The sequence below is a fragment of the Apteryx rowi genome, unplaced genomic scaffold (genome assembly GCF_003343035.1).
Source record: "Apteryx rowi isolate R43461 unplaced genomic scaffold, aptRow1 scaffold_1, whole genome shotgun sequence".
Classification (NCBI taxonomy): domain Eukaryota; kingdom Metazoa; phylum Chordata; class Aves; order Apterygiformes; family Apterygidae; genus Apteryx; species Apteryx rowi.
Genome location: NW_020447196.1, coordinates 10,968,220 through 10,989,008, shown reverse-complemented (window position 1 = coordinate 10,989,008; position 20,789 = coordinate 10,968,220). Strand labels below are relative to the sequence as shown.

The 20,789-nt window shown below is 43.8% G+C and overlaps 3 protein-coding genes across 6 annotated transcripts; all 3 read right to left on the bottom strand.

Annotated features, from left to right (window-relative positions):
- Positions 1-3,952: 3,952 nt before the first annotated feature.
- LOC112962676 (arylamine N-acetyltransferase, pineal gland isozyme NAT-10) lies at positions 3,953-8,896 on the bottom strand. The gene is made up of 2 exons (XM_026059065.1): positions 8,819-8,896; positions 3,953-6,206 (listed from the first exon to the last, which is right to left on the bottom strand). Exons 1-2 carry the CDS (start codon positions 8,826-8,828, stop codon positions 5,329-5,331), a joined length of 888 nt encoding a protein of 295 aa, XP_025914850.1. The 5' UTR covers positions 8,829-8,896; the 3' UTR covers positions 3,953-5,328.
- A 1,905-nt stretch (positions 8,897-10,801) lies between these two features.
- On the bottom strand, positions 10,802-11,761 carry LOC112962682 (arylamine N-acetyltransferase, liver isozyme-like). Its single transcript, XM_026059078.1, has one exon. It carries the CDS (start codon positions 11,728-11,730, stop codon positions 10,843-10,845), a length of 888 nt encoding a protein of 295 aa, XP_025914863.1. The 5' UTR covers positions 11,731-11,761; the 3' UTR covers positions 10,802-10,842.
- Positions 11,762-16,238: 4,477 nt separating this feature from the next.
- Positions 16,239-20,107, bottom strand: LOC112962715 (arylamine N-acetyltransferase, pineal gland isozyme NAT-3). Of its 4 annotated transcripts, none has more exons than XM_026059162.1 (2): positions 19,959-20,107; positions 16,239-18,441 (listed from the first exon to the last, which is right to left on the bottom strand). In XM_026059162.1, the coding sequence occupies exon 2, from the start codon at positions 18,432-18,434 to the stop codon at positions 17,562-17,564; it is 873 nt and encodes a 290-aa protein (XP_025914947.1). In that variant the 5' UTR covers positions 18,435-18,441; positions 19,959-20,107; the 3' UTR covers positions 16,239-17,561. The 4 variants fall into 4 exon arrangements, with proteins under 4 accessions (XP_025914947.1, XP_025914941.1, XP_025914954.1 ...); XM_026059156.1 differs by lacking the exon at positions 19,959-20,107 and adding an exon at positions 19,670-19,927; XM_026059169.1 differs by lacking the exon at positions 19,959-20,107 and adding an exon at positions 19,413-19,663.
- Between the last annotated feature and the right edge of the window lie 682 nt (positions 20,108-20,789).

The following is a 20,789-nucleotide window of genomic DNA, read 5'->3' as shown; positions in this document are numbered from 1 at the left end:
CCTTAGTGCTGACTCTCTGGAGAAAGAAGAATTTTCTAAATTGAAGCAGGTAGTGGCCTTTCCACCATGGACATAAGAGGTGACTCAGTGAAGCAAGACATGAAACTCAGTTAATTATATAAAGAAAGGTTGTGTGTCTGTAGTTTGCATGTATGATATATGAGCTATAATCCATATATCAAAAGCACCTAATTAGATATTCAAGATGGATCATGTGTGGAAAGAGAAATATACTTCTAACCTAGTAAGGGAGCCTCATACAGGTAGAAAATCTGTGATTCATGATCTGAAATAGTTTTTCAGAGCTAATTAAATGCTACTGGTTCAATTACTTAAAACCTGACCATATATTATCACCAGCTGAAAAGAAGTTAATGATTGCAAGGCATTTTTCTTCCTATGGATGATGTGACCAGAGCTAAGAAATGATTTATTGTTGGTCATCACAAGAAAAACTCAGAATACATCCCATCATTCTTCCATGCTTATTACTAGGAAAATGATGTATGTGAATACATTTCTTCACTAGAGAGAGAATTTCTGAATAGTTGTGCTAGATAGTTGGGGGGGGGGGAGAGTGTGTTCTAGTGAACCACGAGCAACCACGAGATGTCACTGTAATTGCACTTCCCTGAAAGACAGTGAATTTGGCACTGTTCCACTGACAGCATGTAAAGGAGTTTTGGGGGTAATTTTGATAATCTCTTGTGGCTAAAACGAACTGTGTGAAGTCCTTCTTTGTAGAGGCTCTACACAGAGAACTCTTTTGCATTGCAAAGTTCTGTTCAGTCTAACACATGGTAACTTTGTGTGGTTTAATTGCATTCTGCCATACATTGGTCCCTAATTTAATTTAATTCCCTGGGGAACAACTGTCCTAGAATATGTGTGGTGTGGTACGTGGGTCAGTGAATGTGCTGAGCAAACTCAGTATCTTCCTAGAAAATCCCTGGTCTGTCCTTCTAGGAATTTGGGGGAGAGAAAAGGGTAGTTCTTCTATTTCCTAAACATGCCCAACACCAACTGTAAAGAAATGACGGATGTTGGTTTATTTTCTACAGATCTGCATGCTCTACTGTTCGAATTTTGATTAGCTGATAGGTGAGCTATTGAAATGCTACTGTAAGACCAGCTACTGATTTTTAACACAATCTCTTTTTGCTCATGGAGTTTGTAAAACGCAGTTCTAAAAGCATCATTCAAAGTGCGTTATCATGAGCAAGGCAAAACTAAAAAAAAACCTTTTTGAAAGGTATCTAAGTGCCCAAAGTTACAAGCAGGCACTTAAGTAGGTGATAGAACCTTCTGAATACCCATCTATATCTCCAACTATATAAATACATACACATATATATGTGTATGTATGTTAAGTCTGCTCTGGTTTCCTAGAAGAAACATGCAAGATAGCAAGGCAGAAACATTCTGCCATATAAAATCTGTACTCTACAGAGTAGAGGCTGCAAGAGAGATGCAAGTGTAGCAGTGAAATATTTATAATGCAAGCCTTAATTCAAGCTTTCTTGGCTCTGATGTAGTCTCAAATGCCATGTTCATGGACAACTTCCTAAGCTGTAGAATTTTAAACCCCACATTGCCATGTTTCTAAATCAAAAGCATTTCTTGAGAATAGAAGTGAACTGGACTAAGTAGTAAGCGTTTTTGCTAAAGAAAATGGCTACCTCCAAAATTTATTGGTTAAAGAGGAACCAGACACCAGACGTGTTTGTGTCTGTTATACTACTGTACCTGTTAGACTGAACAAAGAAAGGTGCGCRTTGTAGTCTGTGCTCACTGACAGTTCACAGTGTCGCAGTTAAGCATGTCTCTTGTCATGAGAAATTTTGTTCCTCCCTTTGACAGGCTCAAAGTGTTTATTGCTGTTGTAACTGCTGGTGTTGGGAATGTGTAAGTATTGAACAACTTCACCTTTCTTGATGATTTTTCTTGTTACTGCTGTTCTTCTTAGTTTTGGATCTTAAAAACTACAGGAGCAGAGTCCGACTGAAGCGAGCCATCCTGTATCCTCCTTTAGTAATGCATGAGCTGATTAAACTTTGATTCTTTTGCGGGGGGAAATGTTCAGTGGTGCTATGGAGTTTGAACCGTGTTTCTTCTGTTATCTGTGGCTATTTCCTAATAAGATACTCATTATACAATTTAACAATCACCGATGGCTCTCATTTTCCACTGGGCATTGCCTGTGTGTGTGTGTGTGTAATGGGCAGTTAGGCTGGGATTATGCAAAGCAATCAATGGGATCTGAGCATCCACTTCCTATTAAAACTAATGCGATTTAATCCAGATTTCAGATTTAAAAAGAAATTGTCTTCTCTCTATGTTAATTAGAATACCATGCTTTTAAATTGCATTTGGAATTATAAAAGTCCTGGGTCAGGGGTTCAGTGTGTTTGTCCTTCTCCATTTGAACAACAGTCTGCAACTAAAACTGTGCAATAGTTTAGGATCTCATTAAACTTTTCTTGGAGAGAGATTGTTAATAAAACTTTAAAGTGTGTTACTGGCAAAAGATGTCAAATAAACTGCCTTGCAGTTGTGAGATCCCATGTTTAACTTCTAAATGCGAATGCAAGCTTCTCAGAGAGCTGATTCTTCAAGGGAGTGTTTGTTCTCTTTGTCTAGGAGAGCATCTGTCTTCTACAGTAATGCCTTGCTAATGCAGACACAGTGTGATGCCTCTGGTTTTTTATTTGTTTTTACACCATTCTCATCTCAAACCTTTGAGACCTTTTGGGCCCGGCATTCACACCTTAGCAACTTTTGCTTTCATCAGCTTTTGGAGGGCTTTAGCTAAACTGTGAAACTGTTCCACAGCTGTATGTGTTGACATTCCTTCGTGTGATCTGATGCTCCACAGTGAAGGACCTGGTTATATTTGTCACATCTAGAGGAAAAATCGCTTTCAGAGAGTGCTTATGAAAGATCGAATCAGAGGGAGGGTTGAAGCTTGAATCATCTTCAGCCCTATAGATCTTTAGTAAGAGCTGAATACTAGAAGGTGGTATCTGGTATCTTTGCAGTCACGGCTAAAAATGTCAATATGAATCTGTAGACCTCTGCCCAAGAAGTCCTCAACACCATAGCCCCAGCAGGTAGGGAAGAGTGATTAGCTGGGAGCACCAGCAGAAACATCTCCAGGGAAGTATGGAGGCAAAATAACTGATCTGTTAATGGCTGGCCTCCAGGCAAGAGGTGGTCCCACCACAAAACAACGCTAGAGGAGAGTGGTTTGGTGACCTGAGGGAATGCAGATGGGAATTTCTGCCAGCTAAAGCGGACACGGTGAGTGTTTTTGAACCCTTAACGTTCCTCAGGGCCTTGGGGAACACCTCATTTTGATCAATCATTTAGAAAGGAGTAAAAACCTTTAATGGGGCCTTAATATGAGATAGTAATACAAACACAAATTACAAAACAAGGTCCTTAGTTCCACTGGTAGAAAAACTCAGTCCTTGCCTTGGGAAGCTCTTCCTCGTGCCCCGTATTGCCTCCCACTTTGCACTCAGTTCCTGTGTCCCAGGACACGCACGCGCACACCCACGGTAACCAGCTGCCACCGCAGCAGCCTCGGTTCCTTCCCACGCTATCGGCAGTGCCCTGCTAGCCAGCAGCACGGCCAGGTCGGGGCTGTCAGCGTGCTGACCGCTGAGCCCGGTGGAGACGAGAACTACAAGGACTCCGCCAGCCGTCCCCTTCCTCAGCCTGTGAGCTGTTCGTCCAGTAACCTGTAGGAACTTACTGTCTTCAACATTTCTATCAAACTTGCGTGATGCTGGCCTGTTCAGTTCAAGAACTTCATGGTGAGGAGGGCTGGCCAGCAGATCAGACCACGTGATTGCACGGACCTTATTTACTTAGCAAACCAACTGTACCAGGGTCATGCAGTTACGGGGGGGGGAAGGGTCTATGTTTATAGCAATTCTTATGTTTTTACTTTATTTATTTCAAATATGCATTACAACATTTGTGAGATTTATGATCAGATTACATCTTTGAACAAAAAGATACACTATCAGTGGGAGAAACCAGCATTTTAACCATACTCAGGATTATCATAGATGGAAAAGAAGGAAAGAAAAGTGTGTTTTTCAGTGTTTCTGCTATTTTTTTCATGCATTGAGAATGCTTCCCCTTTCTCAGTGGTTTCCTTGCTTGAGCTTTTTGCAGAGAAGCATGGAAGGGTGTGACGACAATTTTGTTAAGATGGGGAACTGTGACTGTGAAATAATTGAGAAGAAAAAGGTTCCTTTAGATTTGGCTGGCTCCTTGCTTTTTTATTCCACTTTGATAAAGAAACTTATTTGTGACCCTAAAGCTCCTGTGCTTCCCACTATTCATATGGGGTAGCCATATGGAATTCCAAATTTGCTATACACAAAGAGATGGCAGCGTAGCAATTAAGGGTATAGGGGGGTTAGTGTCATTATTCTACCTTCGTTATACATATAATAACTTGCAGCATACATGCAATAACTTGCAACAGTAAAAATATGAAATTTGCACCCCATTTGGGATAGAAGTAAATCTCAGCCAGTTGAGACTCACGTTTAAGCACTACATTCTGATTCACCCTGGAATAGGATGATTTTTTTGTAGGAGAAGCAAAACTTGCAGGTATATCATTAGAACCTATCAGTCACAATTAACACTGCAATAGGTACAATTTGCATCTTAGGAAAAATACATACATACCAAAAATTACTTTGGGCAGTTTACTACAGTAATAACAAAGAGATGCACAAGATGATAATCTTTTTCCACTATGTTTTGTTTGAGGATGATGGTGAAAGATTTGTGCCTCCTGAATTGTGCCTTTCAAAGGTGACAGTATTGTTATACCCATTTTAAAGATAGGGAAATGAGATGAGCTGTGAGCGGTTAGATATTGTGAAAAGTGAAGTTTTAAATGTGTACGTAGTTGTCTAAATGCTCACAGATTATTTTTTCTCATAATAACCATAAAAATGGCAGCATATCAAAATTAACAATCCTTACTTCTATTTATGTACTATAGGCATTCCAGAATTCCCCAGACGTATTTCTTGCCCAAGTTTATGACCAGATTCATCTACATTTCTGCCAAAAATTGAACTTCAGTCATTTCACAGCAAATAATTCTGTCTACCTGGCAGAAGAGTGTGATATCCCTGATTTTTTCCCTTTCCCCAACATGAAATTCACTTTAATCTGGTATTAATATATTTTTCCTTCAATTGCCTGCAAGGGAATCCTGTAATCTTGCAGCAGTGATTGGGCAGACCATGGAAGATACTGTAAATGCATAGCATTAGCATAGGTTTTTCCAGTAGTCTAAATTGTGTAAAATCCTTTGACATTAATTGGGACAAGCTTTCTCTCTAGAGTTATGTTGAATTTCTCTTTCAGTGTCTTTTCCACCTCTTCATCCTCGAGAGTTACGAATTCCACCAGATCCATATTTTCCTTGTAATTGTATGTGGTCTCGGTGAGTGTCCACCCAATTAACGCTCGAAAGCCGTCAGTGGTCTGGAGGGTGCAGATGGACTTCTTTGTGAACAGGGAGTCAGGAGACGTCTGAAGGTACGTGCACTGGAAACGGAAATCTTCCACTGTCCGTGGCTCAAGACTGAACATATAAACTTTCCGACACTCTTTTTTTTCTAGAAGGTCAGAACTAGAGAAATTTTGATTAGGGATATATTGTTTCCGTCTCATTTTCTCCAGGTACCAGATGGCATTTTTTTCCGTGAAGCGAAAGACGCCAGGAGCCTGGGGCTGGTCTTTCCCAGACACTAGTTCCATTGGTTGCCACATCTGATAGGACACACCAAAGCCTGCGTCAACAATATAGGCCTTGCCATCAATAACTACCTTTACGAGCAGGTGGGTCATGATGGTGGCATACGTGTTTTGATGTGGACTGAATACATAAGCTCCCAGAAAGCTGGCATCATACCCCAGGCATTTCAGGACCCAGCCTAAGAGCTGATTGTTCTCCATGCACCAGCCGCCACGCTTCTTCCTCACAATTTTGTTATAAACGTGCTCCAGCTCCAAAGTAATTTTCTCCCCGCAGTGGATGCTGAGATTTTCAAATGGAACAGCACGGATGTGGTGCTGGAATATATCAGTTAAGGTTTCCAAATCTTGTTTTTCAAGGGAACCATTATAACCAGTTCTCGCAAAATACTCTTCAAGGTTCATGTTTCCTGTAAAGGAAAAAATGTTTTTTGATTTTGTTTCTTTACATCAATGATTTATGATGCTGGGAAGAACTGCCCAGGCTATTGCCAGCAGAGATGCTTTAACTTACTGAACCTCGTCAGAACAGTTTTTAAAAGCAACAGATATTCCTATCAAACAGTTCCAAGAGCAAAGAAGAGTAGTGCATGTGAGGGTTTGCTTTTTGCCTTAGAGTCATCCCTATGGCAAACAGTTGATGCAGCTGCCGCTTGATATGCAAGGTCTGTGTAACAGGGATTTGCTGTATTTGCATTGCAACAGCAGGCTTAAGAAGAAATATAAGATCTCGCTAGGGAATGCTCAGAAGCTTTCATGAAAAAGTCTAAATCCACTTTTCAGTGAAAGGAGTAGCAGTGCAGGGAGCAGTGTTGTCTAGCAGTTGGAGGGAGAATAATTTGAGCCAGGGTTCACATGTTCCTTTCATGAGTCTGCCACTGATCTACGTGATCATAAACGAATGGTTCATTCTCTACATGTCTGTTTCTTCACTTACAAAAAGTCGAAAATGATACTCCCTGCATGTTTTGTGAAGTGTCAAGTTTTATTCAGATAATTATAACTGAGGAAAACCTCTGACCTTTTCAAGAATCACAGACCAGTGAGTTCCTTGTCTGCTCTGAGTGTTGCACAAACTCATTTTGGTGTTGGAATAATGATTCTGCATAGAGGTGAGTAATCTAAAAGACAAAAAGCGTGTCTCTATTCCCAGCGGGGCCCAGGATCTCCCAGGGCGCACTGAAAGTGGATAGTGGATGGTTTACAGCTCTCTGATCCTGGCCTTTCATAAAACTTCATTTATTTCTTCCAGAGGTAGCTCTGAGAACTGCTGCAGCCTAGTTCAGTGCCTTCATGGTCTTTCCTGCCTCTAGCAATGCCTGTCTCTATTGGGAAGACTGCACATGAGCCAGATATTGCTGCCTGAGGAACTATTCAACTTATTTTTCTGCCTCCCAGTGCCATGGGAAGTCGCGCGCAGTCGTCTGCTGGCTTTCTCAGTGGCCTCTCGCAGTCTGCTGGCCATCATTGCAAGCTGGATGATCCATAGGTCTCTGAATAGATCCTGTTTGTAAATGTTTACTGTAGATTGCCTGCTAGGATATGGAGCTTGACACGACATATTTTGAACGCTTGAACCTTTGCAAAGAAAGCACTAACCGTTTCAGCAGTTCAGAGTTACTGCAAATATTTAACTTCTTGACAACTCAGAGAGCTGCTTGGAAATCTTTTGTGCATACAGTAAGCTGAGCTTTAGACACTTGGTATTAGCGACTCAGGAAGTCTATTGTGTTCAAATAAATTCAGCAGCGAACCATTGAATGTTTACTGCAAGCTAGGATTTCTCAAGATGATTTTGATTTTCAGTGACAGATTTGTGATGTGCATATGCATGTTATAGAAGCAGCTGTCCAAAGTGAATGGAGAGCCCATCAAATACAGTATGTTATCTTCTACAGAAAGGAATATCGTTTTCAGTGCTATTTAAGTGTGCTGGAGGATATTCTAAGGTAATATTTGTTAAGTAGAAAATAAGCTTCCAGCATTCCATGGAATGGATTTTTTTGGTGTAAACAAAAGACTGGCCAAAATTAATACCTTTTGTCCATGATACCACCCAGCTTTGGTGAGTTGGATAAGACAGAACTTGAATTCAAAATAGCCTTGATTTCCCCCCCCCCCTTTTGATTTGCAGGGTCTAATTCTACCTGGTCACATTCTGAATGCTAAATAGTGAGGACTGATCATACCAGCATAATATTGGTTCTTGATTTTATATTATTTGCGATTTCTCTCTGCAGCTCCATAACATGATTGATCAGCGTTAGATCTTAACTGCTAGGAGATGAAAGCTACAGTTCTTTTGAATTGTGAACAGATCGGATGAAAAGCTAGATATTGAAAAGATAATCCCACAAATGTGACTATGATTTATACAGAGAAAAGCAGCAGCAGCAGCAGAACTTTCAAAGCCTGTTTCTAAATGTACAAATAAAGGTGCTAATGCAAAAATATTTACTGCCAGCACCTCCTTACCATGACTGTACACACAATCAGTAATTCTGCTCTTAAAATCTGTATCTATTTTTATCCTAATGCAGCTAGTACACAGGCTTTCTAGGGTAGGCAAGACACAGTCTATTAGTTTCATTTTTAAGTTGTTTTTAAAGGACTGTAAAGAAAGCAAAATTTATTGATTATTTAATTGTTTTTTTTCTCTTTGCTTCCTTTGCATTTGCAATACTTTTAAATAAAGTTAAAGATATTTAAAAAAAAAAACTTCTGAGAACAGGCTGTAGTTCTGAATTTACACCACTGGTATATCTAAACAAACGAATCTCTCTGCTAGTCAAGTGAATTGCCTTCTGAAGAGCAGAAAGACAGAAGAATTGCAGTTGTGTTATTATTCCTTTGCCCTCTTTAAGAGCCCATATTTAGCAAGCAGTATTTTAGTTCTATCCCCCACATATTTTTATAATATCTTTTCCTAAAGGAAATTTTGCTCGAATTTATTCCCCATGACCTTTACCATCATAAAGAAACCAGTTTGTGTTTGTATTTTTTTTAAATAAAAGAAACTTACCTCTTAACATAGCCTTATTTATTTATGTATTCAGCTGCTGGATTGTTTATTACTGGGGCAGCAGTCAGTAAAGCCGGGAGCAGATACAACTTGCAAGGGCTGTCTTCCTCTCTAAGTCTGTCTTCCTCTCCCACACTCCTGAAGCTTAAACTGCAAGAAAGGGCAGAGTCCACCCAAAATGCATGCACATTTTTTGGGCTTCACTGATCCATAAGCAAATTAAACTTTGTTTCTTCTCTATTAGGCAATGTTTATGCCTTCTGCTGGCTAAGACCAGATTGCACTGGTTTTCTCTGTAAAATAATTTCAACAGATCTTCAAAAAATGGCTCAGCAATTTTTATGATTAATTTAATGTTATTTGGTGACCAGCACTTTGTGGTGGAGGTTGGTGTTCTCTTTGCTTGTGGGTGCTCTGTGTTGCCAAGACGTTGCAGGCTACATTTGCGCAAATGCCCAGAGTGACTCTTCTTTGTTCACTCAATTTTCCAGGTCTGCTCAGAGCTTCCACCGCACCAGCTGGTCATTTGGTAGCAATCTCATGTAATGAATGCCATGACAAATATTTATTTGCACAGTGTTACGTACGAGATGAAGTAAATAATGCATTTCCGCTCTAAAACTTGGCCTTCTGCACCTTTGCCATATTGGATCTCTCCCTTTCAAGCTTGCATCGTTTTAGTTGGAGGTAGAAAGCGAGTGTCAGTAAGGGTGAGGTCCCACTGGTGGAGGCGAAGGGCATGTTGGACTGCCCCTGGGAAGCAACGGAGTTCTGGGCACATCAGCTGCTGATTCACAGGCGCGTTGAATGAGGGCCGATGTTGGTCCCTGAGCGAGCTTCGTCCCCATGGCATGGCGGGTTTCCAACGCAGAAGGACCCGCTTCCAACCCCGGAGCCAGGCTGCCTCTAGAGGGGGCACAAATTCAAAGGCTCTGTTTTGCACAACTGGAAGACCCTTACTTGGCAACAGCATTTTTCCTTCCCTCACCCTCTCGCGTTATATATATCCTCTACAGGGCTGGAGGCCAGACTCCCTTGGAGAAGAGTCAGTACCGGAGAGCGAAAAGGCTGCTGTGCTGTGAAATCACACTGCTGGCATGTCCTAACTTCTCAGTGTTTTCTTTTGCAGCATTAGCTGTAGCCCTTGTGTGGAACAATATCTATAAAAAATATAAAGCTTTTTGTCTACAATATTGCCATGCCCGTCTGACGTCAGAGCAAAGTTAGGCCTCAGAATGTTTAGACTCGATTTTTCAAAGGTTGATCTAATTCCATTTGTTTACATTTTTGATTCTAAATGCATAATTTTTAAGAACTGTTGAAGAGCTTCAGCTCTTGTTGGCTTTGTTTAGATTTCAGAGAAACAAAAAAAACCATAAAGTAAATAAAATTGGACCCTCGGAGAGCATTTTTTGTAAGTGCCCTTGCATCACTAGCTTACTGTAAGTCAGTCTGAGGTAAGGTAATAGAACTCAAGTCTTTCAACATATTTTCAACATCAGCTAATCAGCACCTACACAGTGGCTTGTTTTAAGAAAGGCTTAACCTCTCATTTTTTTATGGATTCTTTGAAGGCCAAAATCGTCTCAATTCTCTATTTCAGACTGTTCAGGAAAGTGAATAATTCGTAAAACTATGTTGAGAAGGAGATAGGAAATCATACCAAAAAACATTAGAGGTCTTTTGTGTAACATGGTAATACAGCTTGTCCTTACATTGGTCTCCTTTGCCACAAAAATATATTAGAAATAAAATGCAAGCCAGAGAGGTGGAACAAAATTTAACGGAGACAAAAGGCAATTTCCATACAAGCAAATTAAAGGTGTCTCAGTTTGTACAGAAGGAGAAGCTTAAGAAAAAATTTGAAATGGATATAGGCAAGTAATTAATGATATACTTAAATTTACCAAGCCTTGTGTTCATCTGAACAGCTCAACTTTAGAATCAACTTAATATGTTATTAATGTTAATTTTAGAAATTTTTATATTGAGTAGTTAAAGACACATCTTGCACAGTGTTAGAATTAGATCATATCCACTAAATTAGGTGGCAAGCCACGAACATTTACTGGTATGAGTTTGTTCTCTAAGGTTATACTGAATTTATCTTTCAGGGTCTTCTCAACCTCTTCATCTGAAAGAGTTGTGATCTTCACCAGGTCCATGTCCTCCATGTAGTTGTACTTCAGCTCAGTGAAGGTCCATCCAACTAAGGCACGAACCCCTTCAGTGGTCTGGAGAGTGCAGATTGACTTTTTCTGAAATAAGGTATCCGGAGATGTCTGTAGGTACATGTTTAGCTCCTGGAAGTCACTCATATGTCGTGGCTCAAGAGTAAATGAATATATTTTTCTGATCTCCCCCATTTCTGGAATATCAGTTGAAGGGACGCTTTGCTCTGGAATATAATGCTTCCTTTTTATTTTCTCAAAGTACCAGATACCATTGTCCTCCGTGAAGCGAAAGATGCCAGGAATCTGAGGTTGATCCTTCCCAGAAATCAGCATCATTGGCTGCCACATTTGATAGGTACCACCAAAACCGCTGTCTACGATGTAGGATTTGCCATCGATCACCACCTTCAGTAGGACATGATTTATGTCAGCAGTGTATGTTCTCTCTGCTGGATCGTAACTATTGCCTCCAAGAATAGCGACGTCATACCCTATTCCTTGCAAAGCCCAAAATAAAAGGTAGTTGTTTTCCAGGCACCATCCACCACGTTTCTTTCTCACAATCTTGTTGTAAATAGGTTTTAAATCCAGATCAATGCTCTCCCCACAGTGCATGCTGAGGTTTTCAAAAGGGATCGCCTGGACATGGTGCTGCAAGATGACTGTTAAGGTTTTCAAGTCTGCATCTTTATGGGACCCACGATAAGAAATTCTTGAGAAATATTCTTGAATGTTCATTTTGGCTGTGTGAGCAGAAAAAGAGCTGGTTACTGTTGGATGGCTCTCAAGGGTTTCACTCCTATTTCTGTAGCACTGGTTAACCAGCCTGCAAAGGCACCCTGCACTTTTTGCCTAGTGTTTGAAAGAAACCTCTGCCCTTGGTAGGAGATGAAAATAGTCTGGAGCTGCCAGTATCATCTGTTTTTCTTAAAAAAAGAGATGAGGATAGGAGCAGGTGAGAATAATGCCTTTTCTCTCCAAAAATTTCTTCAACCCAAGTAGCTCTCTGTGTTGTAGGCACCTAGAGCGCTTGGCACAGCAGAGTCTTTGGTGTGACGACAGGTGACAAAAAAATTATAAAACTGACAAACAACAGGTCTGCAGACGAGTTGTTAGACTATACTGGAATAAAAGTCACAACGATTTCTTACTGTTTCTTCTTACAGTAGCAGGTAAGCAATTCTTTACTTAAGGCACAGGTAATTTAACTAGACGGTTTTACATTCACAGCTTTAGCTAACGGGGATTAACTTCTCAGTGTGTCACCGTTTTAGACAAGCTCTCATGTGAAGTAGATTGTTGTTTTCTTAATCTCTTTAGTTTCCCTGTTGAGTTCAGGCAGAGCTTTGACCTTGGCTGTTGATGAAAAAGGAAAAGATTGTTAATTTTTCTAATTCAAGGGTCAGACGAATTGATAATTATTAAGAATACATTCAGGGCATATTTGGTGGTTTTCTGTTTTATCTTTTACAAACCAAAAGTGGCAGTTTGAGCTGAAATTGGACGTATTTTGTGTCATGTCCCTGATCTCCTTCTCTTCATTAGCAAAAAGAGACTCTCCTTGCTACAGACTGTGTGGCCAAGATGCAAAAGGCTCCTGATAACATTTCTAATCCACTGACTCATCTGGTATCTGCGAGGATGTTTTGCCCTTAATTTAGATTTAATTTGGCATTTTTCCATGCAAGGATTTTTTTCCAGAACCGTTCACAATCTGCTGAGGACTGCATTAATTTCTGAAAAATCTGAGAATTTCTTGCTCCTTGAAATTGATCCCACATTCCCTGGGAGGATTTTCCAAAAAGCACTTGCTGTAGATTACGTAGGAGAAGCGACTTTCCTGCAAGTAGTCTTGGCACCGGCCCAGCTGCTCCAGCAGAAAAAACTGGGAGTTCAGCTCGATTTGCCCGCAAGCAGCTGCGCGCGTGCCCAGAGCTTTGGGAAATCTCCCCTCAAATAGCTAGGCAGCAACCCCCGCCCTGGCAGGTGGGCACATCAGATGACCTAATCTCTAGACTTTCACCCCAAATTCTATGTCAGTGGTGTAACCCACTTGGCTTCATTGTGCTGCTTCTGACTGGCCCTAGGAGCACGATTCAGGCTGCGTGGTGCAAAAACGCAGGAAAACGTAATAAAATAGAGGACTGTCCCACTAAGGGACTAAGAAATAAACATTTTCACTTCAAAAGAGCCAAGGGGACTGCAGGAAAACACAGTAATGCGTCTTTGAGGCTGCATTTTGTGCTTTTCCCCCATCTCCTTGGAGGACGAGGGCAGGGTCTCCTTGGCAACGGCGCTTGCGGGAAGCCCTTCCTCCCTCCCGGCGGAGGGGCACGCGCACCCGCACGCCTGCACGCCGCGGCGCTCTGCCGCCCTGCCACCGTTCCCTCGCGACTCCCGCTTTCAGCCGTTCTGCGCAACCGGATAGAAACGTCTCTCTGCCGTGACGGCGCCAAGCTAAACCTCCGCGCCCCGGAGGGGCCTCACCGGCTCTGATAGCCTGGTGGCCCTCCAAGCTTGGCATCGGCTTGGAGGCAAGCGCCTATCAGTTCCCCTTCAGGGCCAACGAGAGCGTTGGCAAAACGTTGGTTCCAGCCCTAAAAAACACCTCCGTGGGAAGAGCACCCGAAAAACCAGCCAGCACCGTGCTCTTCCCGGCCGTGAAGCCCTGGGGAGCCACGTCGGGATCCCACGCGGGTGCGGGCTGCGACGTGGGGCACGGAGCGACGCTTCGGGAAAGCTAATTTGGGGAAAGTCACAGTCTGCGCCTCAGTTTCCCCTGCTGCCCTTCCTCTGCCTTCATCAGTTTTAAATTGTCATAGTAGAAAGAGTCTGGTGGTGGCTGACCGAATGGGTTCTGATCTCAATTAACACTTAAAAAGGGGGTTAAGTATGATAAATCTGCAGTGTAAAATCGCTGGCTTTAGTGACCACAGACAGAGAGCAATCGTGCAAACCAGCGTTCGCTCTCTGAGTTTCCTGGAGGCGGCTTTTCTTCTTGTCACGGTTTGGGCTGCTCTGCGCAGTTGTTCCTCCCGCGTTTGCGATGATAGTCCTGCAACGGAGAGCAAGCCCTCGCATACGGGACGGTTTGCATGCCAAAGCCGGGCTGCCAAGTAGCCGAGCCTCAATTCAGATCTCGGTCGCGTTTATTTTTGCTCCCACGGCAGCCGAGTTTCATTCCGCGTTCATGCACATTCATAGGACCGGCTTGGTGGGTAGCACGATTCAGACATTAGTTCTGCCTGTCTGCAAACGTCCCTGGGGATAGCTGCATCTTTTCAGAATTAGAATGAATAGCAGAAATGGTTCCTTGCTGCTAGAATTCACGAGAGGCTTCCAAGGTAGGCTTCCCTTGCACATGCCTATACAATTTGTTTGATTTTAAGCTGCATTGCGTGCAAGTCAGGAGCTGGGTTTTTCACACACTCTAGCTCAGCATAAATGGGGAAGTTTAAGTCTCAGGCACTTGCTCTTTGTACTTGGATAATGTCCTTGCGCTGCAGTTCGGGGTGTTGACCCTGGGGGTGGTAATTTCTCCTTTGCTAACGTGCCTCCGGGGCTAAGCACAGGCAATGCAGACGCACATGAGAGGCTTTTCCAAGCCGCCTGACCCGCGTCCGTCCGCAAGATGAAGTTAAAAACCGCACCCTTGGGGACTTACTTACCTCCAAGCCAGCGAGAGCGTCAGGCTTTCTGTGCTGGATTGCTCCAAAGTTCCCAGGAGTGTTTGCACTGGGAACTCTGCTCTTAAAGCTCCAGGCTCCCTTTTACTGCCTGGCACAAGTGGCGTTAGCCTCCAGCAGAACCAGTTTCTTCTTTTATAGTATTTTCTGTTGTGATGGCTTTATTGTTTTATTTGTAATGGCATCGTGCATGGAAAAAAAAGAAACAGTCATGCAATTCATCATGTTAGGGGCCATAAAAAAGAGCTGAAAGATGAGCCGTTCCCCAAAGAGCTTACAGTATTGAGTAGGTTTAAACCTTCCCCTGTTACTGGTGGAGAACTAAAGCCCTCCAGGAAGACAAGGGAGAAATACGGTTCGGGGAGCGCGAGCAACTTCTGAAAGTGGTTATAGCCCTGCCCTCAGCAGGTCTCTGCAGGGGTGGCTTGGTTTTTGCTGCCCTGAAGCAGCAAAACAACAGTGCAACTTTTGATGACGCAGTTTGCCTCGTTCACACTAGTGTGGCCTGGACCCCGGTGGGAAGCTGCTTACGGCTGAGAGCTGCTCATTCAAGCCAAAGACGTCGTTGATCTACTAGCAGTGGGCGGCAGCCGTTGAGTTAAGCACCTGCCCTGAGTTCTTCCTCGCGGCTGATACCAAAGCCCCAAAGCAGCAAGGCCAGATCTCAGAAGACACTGAGCTGCCCAAGTCCCCCGGGGTTCAAGCCTTGGCCGTCCTCAGCGAGGACGCTGCTCCCGGGGAGCTGCTGCGCTTCCTCAGCCTGTGGCGCCTTTAAGAATTTGCCTCCCGAGTTAGTGATAAGAAAAAAGCAAACTAGTGAAATCTGAGACTGAGGGACGCTTTTCCCCCTTCCAGCTGGGAGTTTCATGCGATTGCTCAGCAATAAAATCTGCCTCCGTGCGTGCTCTGAGCAGGAGGTCCGGGGGCTGCTACCACCAGCTGAGCTGGGCTACGGAGCGGGGAGAAGAGCGGCCGGGGCAGGGGCTCAAGGGGATGAGTCAGCTGAAAGAAAGGCCCTTTTTTTAATTATTATTTGCCCTTCACGTGTTGAATGTCTGCCCAACAGACATAACCAGCTACCCATGAGCCACCTCCGAGCTCGCAGCCTTACGGGCCGCCACGCGACCCCCTCCTGCCCGCGTCTTCCCAAGGCCTGGCCGAGGGTTTTGGCCCCTGCTCCTGATGCGCTGCCCGGGCTGCCGGCAGGACCAGTGCGACAGGGTTCGCACAGCTATGCCAGTACCCTGGGGCTGCTTAAGAGCCGAAGCAGGCCACAGCTTTCAAACCCTCCCACTACGAGCCAGATCCTGGGACAATTTCCGCTGCGCATCRGTGTCGAAAGCTGCTGGTCCCGCTATAAGGAGCTTCAATTTCCTCCGCAATCTGCTATGGGATCACCGTTAACATTTCATTTCCTCCCGTCCTAGGCGGCGGGAGAGCCTGCTTTGCTATAAGTGACTATTACACATGCAGCCAAGCACATGTGGACGTGTTTGATGCCAGGAAGAGGGGGATTTGGGGGGACTTCTTACCCTGTCTCTGGGAAATATATTCTGAGCATGCAGAACAGCAGCACCTTTTATTAACTAGCACATAAATTGCTCGTTATAGAAAGCCACATACATTGCATAACAAAATAAAAAAGGTACAGTGAGGCTATTGTATTTCAAAAGGCCTTATCTACAAAACATATAATCAGGACAACTGCAGTAATTAATGAAGAATCATTGAAAATTTTTACTTTGGAAGAAATTGTAGTTTGGGGGAAAGAAACAGCTAAATACTTGTAGTTCACAATACTTGATTTTTTTTATTGAATTGTAATTTGCTTACTTATAAGTAAGTGCATAGTTGTAATGCTTCTGTGATTTGTACATAAAGCAACATCAAGCATCATCTCAAAGGGCAATATGATTACGTCTGAGTAATTTCTCATACTAAAAATGTTAGCCTTTAGGTATCTGATTAAGATTTATTCTTTCTCCTTATATCAATATAATTAGTATCACTGCAAACACATCTTCAGTAGAACAGATATGTTTTGGAAAAATCCTTCTGTGCACGAATTTGATTTCAGCCACAGTAATTAATGCGCGGTAATATTCAGAGTAGGAAGAACACCCCTGTGAGTGGGGGACGTATTCCCAGCAGTCTGCTGCTGGATTTAGCAAACGAACTACGTGGGAGACACTTCAGATCCCAAGTGAGCTCCAGAATTACTGCTTTTTGGATACGTCACTAAGAGAATGGGAGTTGTGTAACATCAGAAACGAGATCAAATTGTCTCCTAACGTTTCTGATCATCAGTTTTAGGCCATAAATAGCCACTCTAAGTATTTGCCATGTATATCCTAAGGGTGGAGCTGCGTGGTTACAGCATGAAAGGATGTTACGAATATAAGAGCAAAAGTGGACAGACTTCAGCTTGCTGTAGCAAACTGAACATTGAACATCTTTGTTTTTCCGGCTATTAAATTTCAAAAAGAATATGGTAGTCATTTAAGATGCAGGTACGGTTTTCCCCAGGTGGCAGTGCAAAGTAATAAGGAAAGAGACATACTGCCTGGGCTCCCTGCCCTGCCAGGTTTAGTGGGAAAAGCTTTTAAGAGATGAAAGGAGAAGGGAATGGGCAGAGTCTGCTTCCAGCTAAGCATGAACAGAATGGGAGTGATTTGATTGAGCCGGGAGGAAATTATTTGTACCTGAACCAAGGAGGGATGCAGGAACAGTTGTGAAAATCAATTTCTTTTCCAGATTCATGCTAATATGTTCTGCCTTATGCTGGGGTAGATGGAAAGAGAAAGCTTAACCTTTAGTGCTTGTCAAAAATAGGGGAAAAGATTGTATTTAATATCATTGTATTGTACTAAATCAGGCAGTGTGTTAAAACAGAGACAACCTGCTGGTATTGATGGGTACAAATTTCTTATCTAGTGTTATGTTGAATTTCTCTTTCAGCGTTTTCTCTATTTCTTCATCTGCAAGGATTCTGATTTCCACCAGATCCATATTATCCTTATAGTTGTACTTCATCTCCGTGAGTTTCCACCCAACCAAAGCCCAGATGCCATCGGTGGTCTGCAAACTGCAGATAGACTTGGTAACAAACAGGGAGTCCGGCGCTGTCTGCAAGTGCAGGTTGCGGGGTCTGAACTCTTCGATGTCTCGTGGCTGAAGGGTAAAGAGATAAACTCGCCGGCAAACTTCTTTCTCCACATTGTGAGAAGTAGAGACACTTTGGTTGGGGACGTACTGCTTCCTTTTAACTTTCTCGAGGTACCAGATCCCATTTTCTTCCAGGAAGCGAAAGGTGCCGGGAGTCTGAGGCTGATCTTTCCCTGAGATCAGCTCCATTGGCTGCCAAAGCTGGTAGGCCATCCCAAAACCTCCGTCCACAATGTAGGATTTGCCATCAAGGACCACTTTTAGCAGAAGATGATCGATTTCATCAGCGTACGCATCATACTCTGGGACATAAACTTTTGATCCCAAAAGGGTGATGTCATATCCTAGAGTTTTCAGGGCCCAGGACAAAAGGTGGTTGTTTTCCATGCACCAGCCTCCGCGGTTCTTCTTCACGATCTTGTGGTACACTGGCTCCAGGTCCAGCTCCACGCGCTCTCCGCAGTGGATGCTGAGGTTTTCGAAAGGGACTGAGCGGATGTGGTGCTGGAATATTCCCGTTAAGGTATCCAGATCCGGTTTATCGTAGGAGCCCTGGTAAGAAATTCTGGCAAAATATTCCTTGATGTCCATGTTGCCTCTGAAAGAAGGGTGAGAAAAAAGTATCAGCTTGCGTTGGAAGGGCTGGAAGGATCCTCCCCACTCGTTGTTATGGGGTCCTAGTCTTCATTATTATGGGGCCCTAATCAATAGGAGCCGCCTGTTCAGAAGAGGACGGGGATTTGACTAACGGCCCTATCGAAGCCAGCTGAACATAAGCGTTAGCACTGAGAGGAGCCAAGGGGACGCTGCTGATGAGCACAAACCTTGTTTTTAATTTTTTCTTTCACAGCTGCGACTAGAGGCTCCAGCTGTGCTAAGCGCATTTCGGCGGGGAGCTCCTGCCCGGCAAAGCGCCAAGCTCAGCAGGGAGGCGCCAGCCCACAGCAGCGCCGCRGCCACCCGGCACGCGCCGGAGCGGGGCTCCCGCCACACGGCGTGGTTCACGCACGCGTCGACCCCGGGAAGCCGACTCTGCAGACGAACGCTCGCTGCCCGCGCTGAAGCTGGCCTGCCTCGGGATGTCCCTCCTCGCCCGCTCCCCGGCCTTCCCAGCCCGTCACGGGGTGGCGAGAAACGGGATTCTGATGCGGCCGGAGAGCTCGTTATTCCCACCTGGGTGCCACGAGGTTCCAGACAGCTCCGAGTACGGAGCCCTGCTGTATAGGTTATCGGTCCAAGGGATCCCAAAATGCTCTGAAGTACCCGTTTATGCGTTTTAAGTTAAAATTACAAGAAACAGTCAAGGTAGACAGGATTGAATTATCCTTATAGTGAAAAATGGCACACACCAAACTGCCTGGGAGTTTTGGAGAGATGCTTTCAGTATATAACAAAAGCAACGAAAATACAAAAGTTCCACTTGGTACCATCTCCTGGCACAAGCAGAAAGCGTTGCCAGTTTGGCAACCCCTGTTTCCTAAAATTTAGGCTACAAATGGTCAGAAATCTGTAATGGTTACATCAGGGCCAGCAACACGTCCGCAAGATGCCCCGAGCAGGCTGACTTACCAACCCTCAGGGTAAGCATACTGTGTTATTTTCCTGGGGATTCATTTTGTTCGTTTTTTGGCTGGTTTCCAAGCTTTTCCCCACAGCATCAGAACGATAAATTTATTTATTTTTATAGATGAACTTTTTCAGAAGCGTCGTTCTTGCTGCGTGAAGCTTTAAACCAGCCTCACCAGCCACGACCTCTTCCCCTTCTTGCTTTCAGCAGAAGTAGAGAAAAGAATTGTATTAACTCCTATTTAAAGGAAGAACCTTACTGGTGCCGGGTTTTTTTTTCTGTCTGTCCGTCCATCTCCTGTGGTTTCTGAGGCCCTCCCAAAAGCGGTATCTGAAATAAGTCAGCTGCCACGAATGCCTGATCTGCTGGAGGCTGATAACCCCAAACCAGCAGACCTGCTGCACTGACGCGACAGCGCCTGCCTGCTTCTTGCTCTGCTCGTAAGCAACCGAGCCATTTTCCGCAGTGTTCTGCCTTAGCACGTATTTAACTTCCTGTTTAGGAAGTGCTCGGCTATCAAAATGCTGGATTTTAAAAAAGGGTCTTACCTGCTAAATCAGTTCAACGGCAAATGTCTCTCCTGGGTTTGTTTGGGGTTTTTTTTTTAGGCTAAAGCAAGTGGCGTGGCTGTGTGTCCTGCACCTAGCGCGGACAGGGACGGAGACCTGTTCTCCAGCTCCTCTTCGGGAGAATGTCTTTTCTCTCAACTTGCTTTCACTCTCCTCTGTCAGATTGCAAAAGCTGAAAGAAAAAAAAAAAAAAGGGTGGAGCGCAAGCCCTGGAGTGAGCCAGCAAAACACCAACAGCGCTGCCACCGCACGCATTTGCAATCGGTTTGCTGCTGGAACGGCAGTGGCTGCGTGTGCTCGCTGCTTCAGTGCTTTCTGCAGCGGCTAGTTTGAGCTTGTGAAGAGAAAAAGGTATTTTCTGTTTCGATAGCTAGCTGTATGCGTAAGGGCAATAGATATTTTTTCCCAGGTATTCGATTCCTGGTTGTTGGGGAATGTGGGGAATCTTGCAGTGCATTTTTCCTCAATTTCTGCACAGCTGCATGGAAACCTGCAGCCCCCTCGCCCCAATCAGCATGCACAAGAACGTCAGCACTGCTGCCTTTGCCTAATCTGTTCTTTATAATTTATGTGCATTTCTTTATTACCCTAAATTTCACAGAATGGAAAAAAAAAGAGAGAAAAATGAGACAACAGCATGCCTTCTTTGATCTTTACCCAAAAATAGCACCTTAGGATGCCATGGTGTTGAGGATGCTATTGGCAAAGAAGTGATGGATATGAAGTGCTAACACRAAGGGCTCACCGTCCTTTCAGTGTGTTTCATACGGATTCTCTCTCTGCAAACTTGGCCTGCATTTTCCCAAGCTA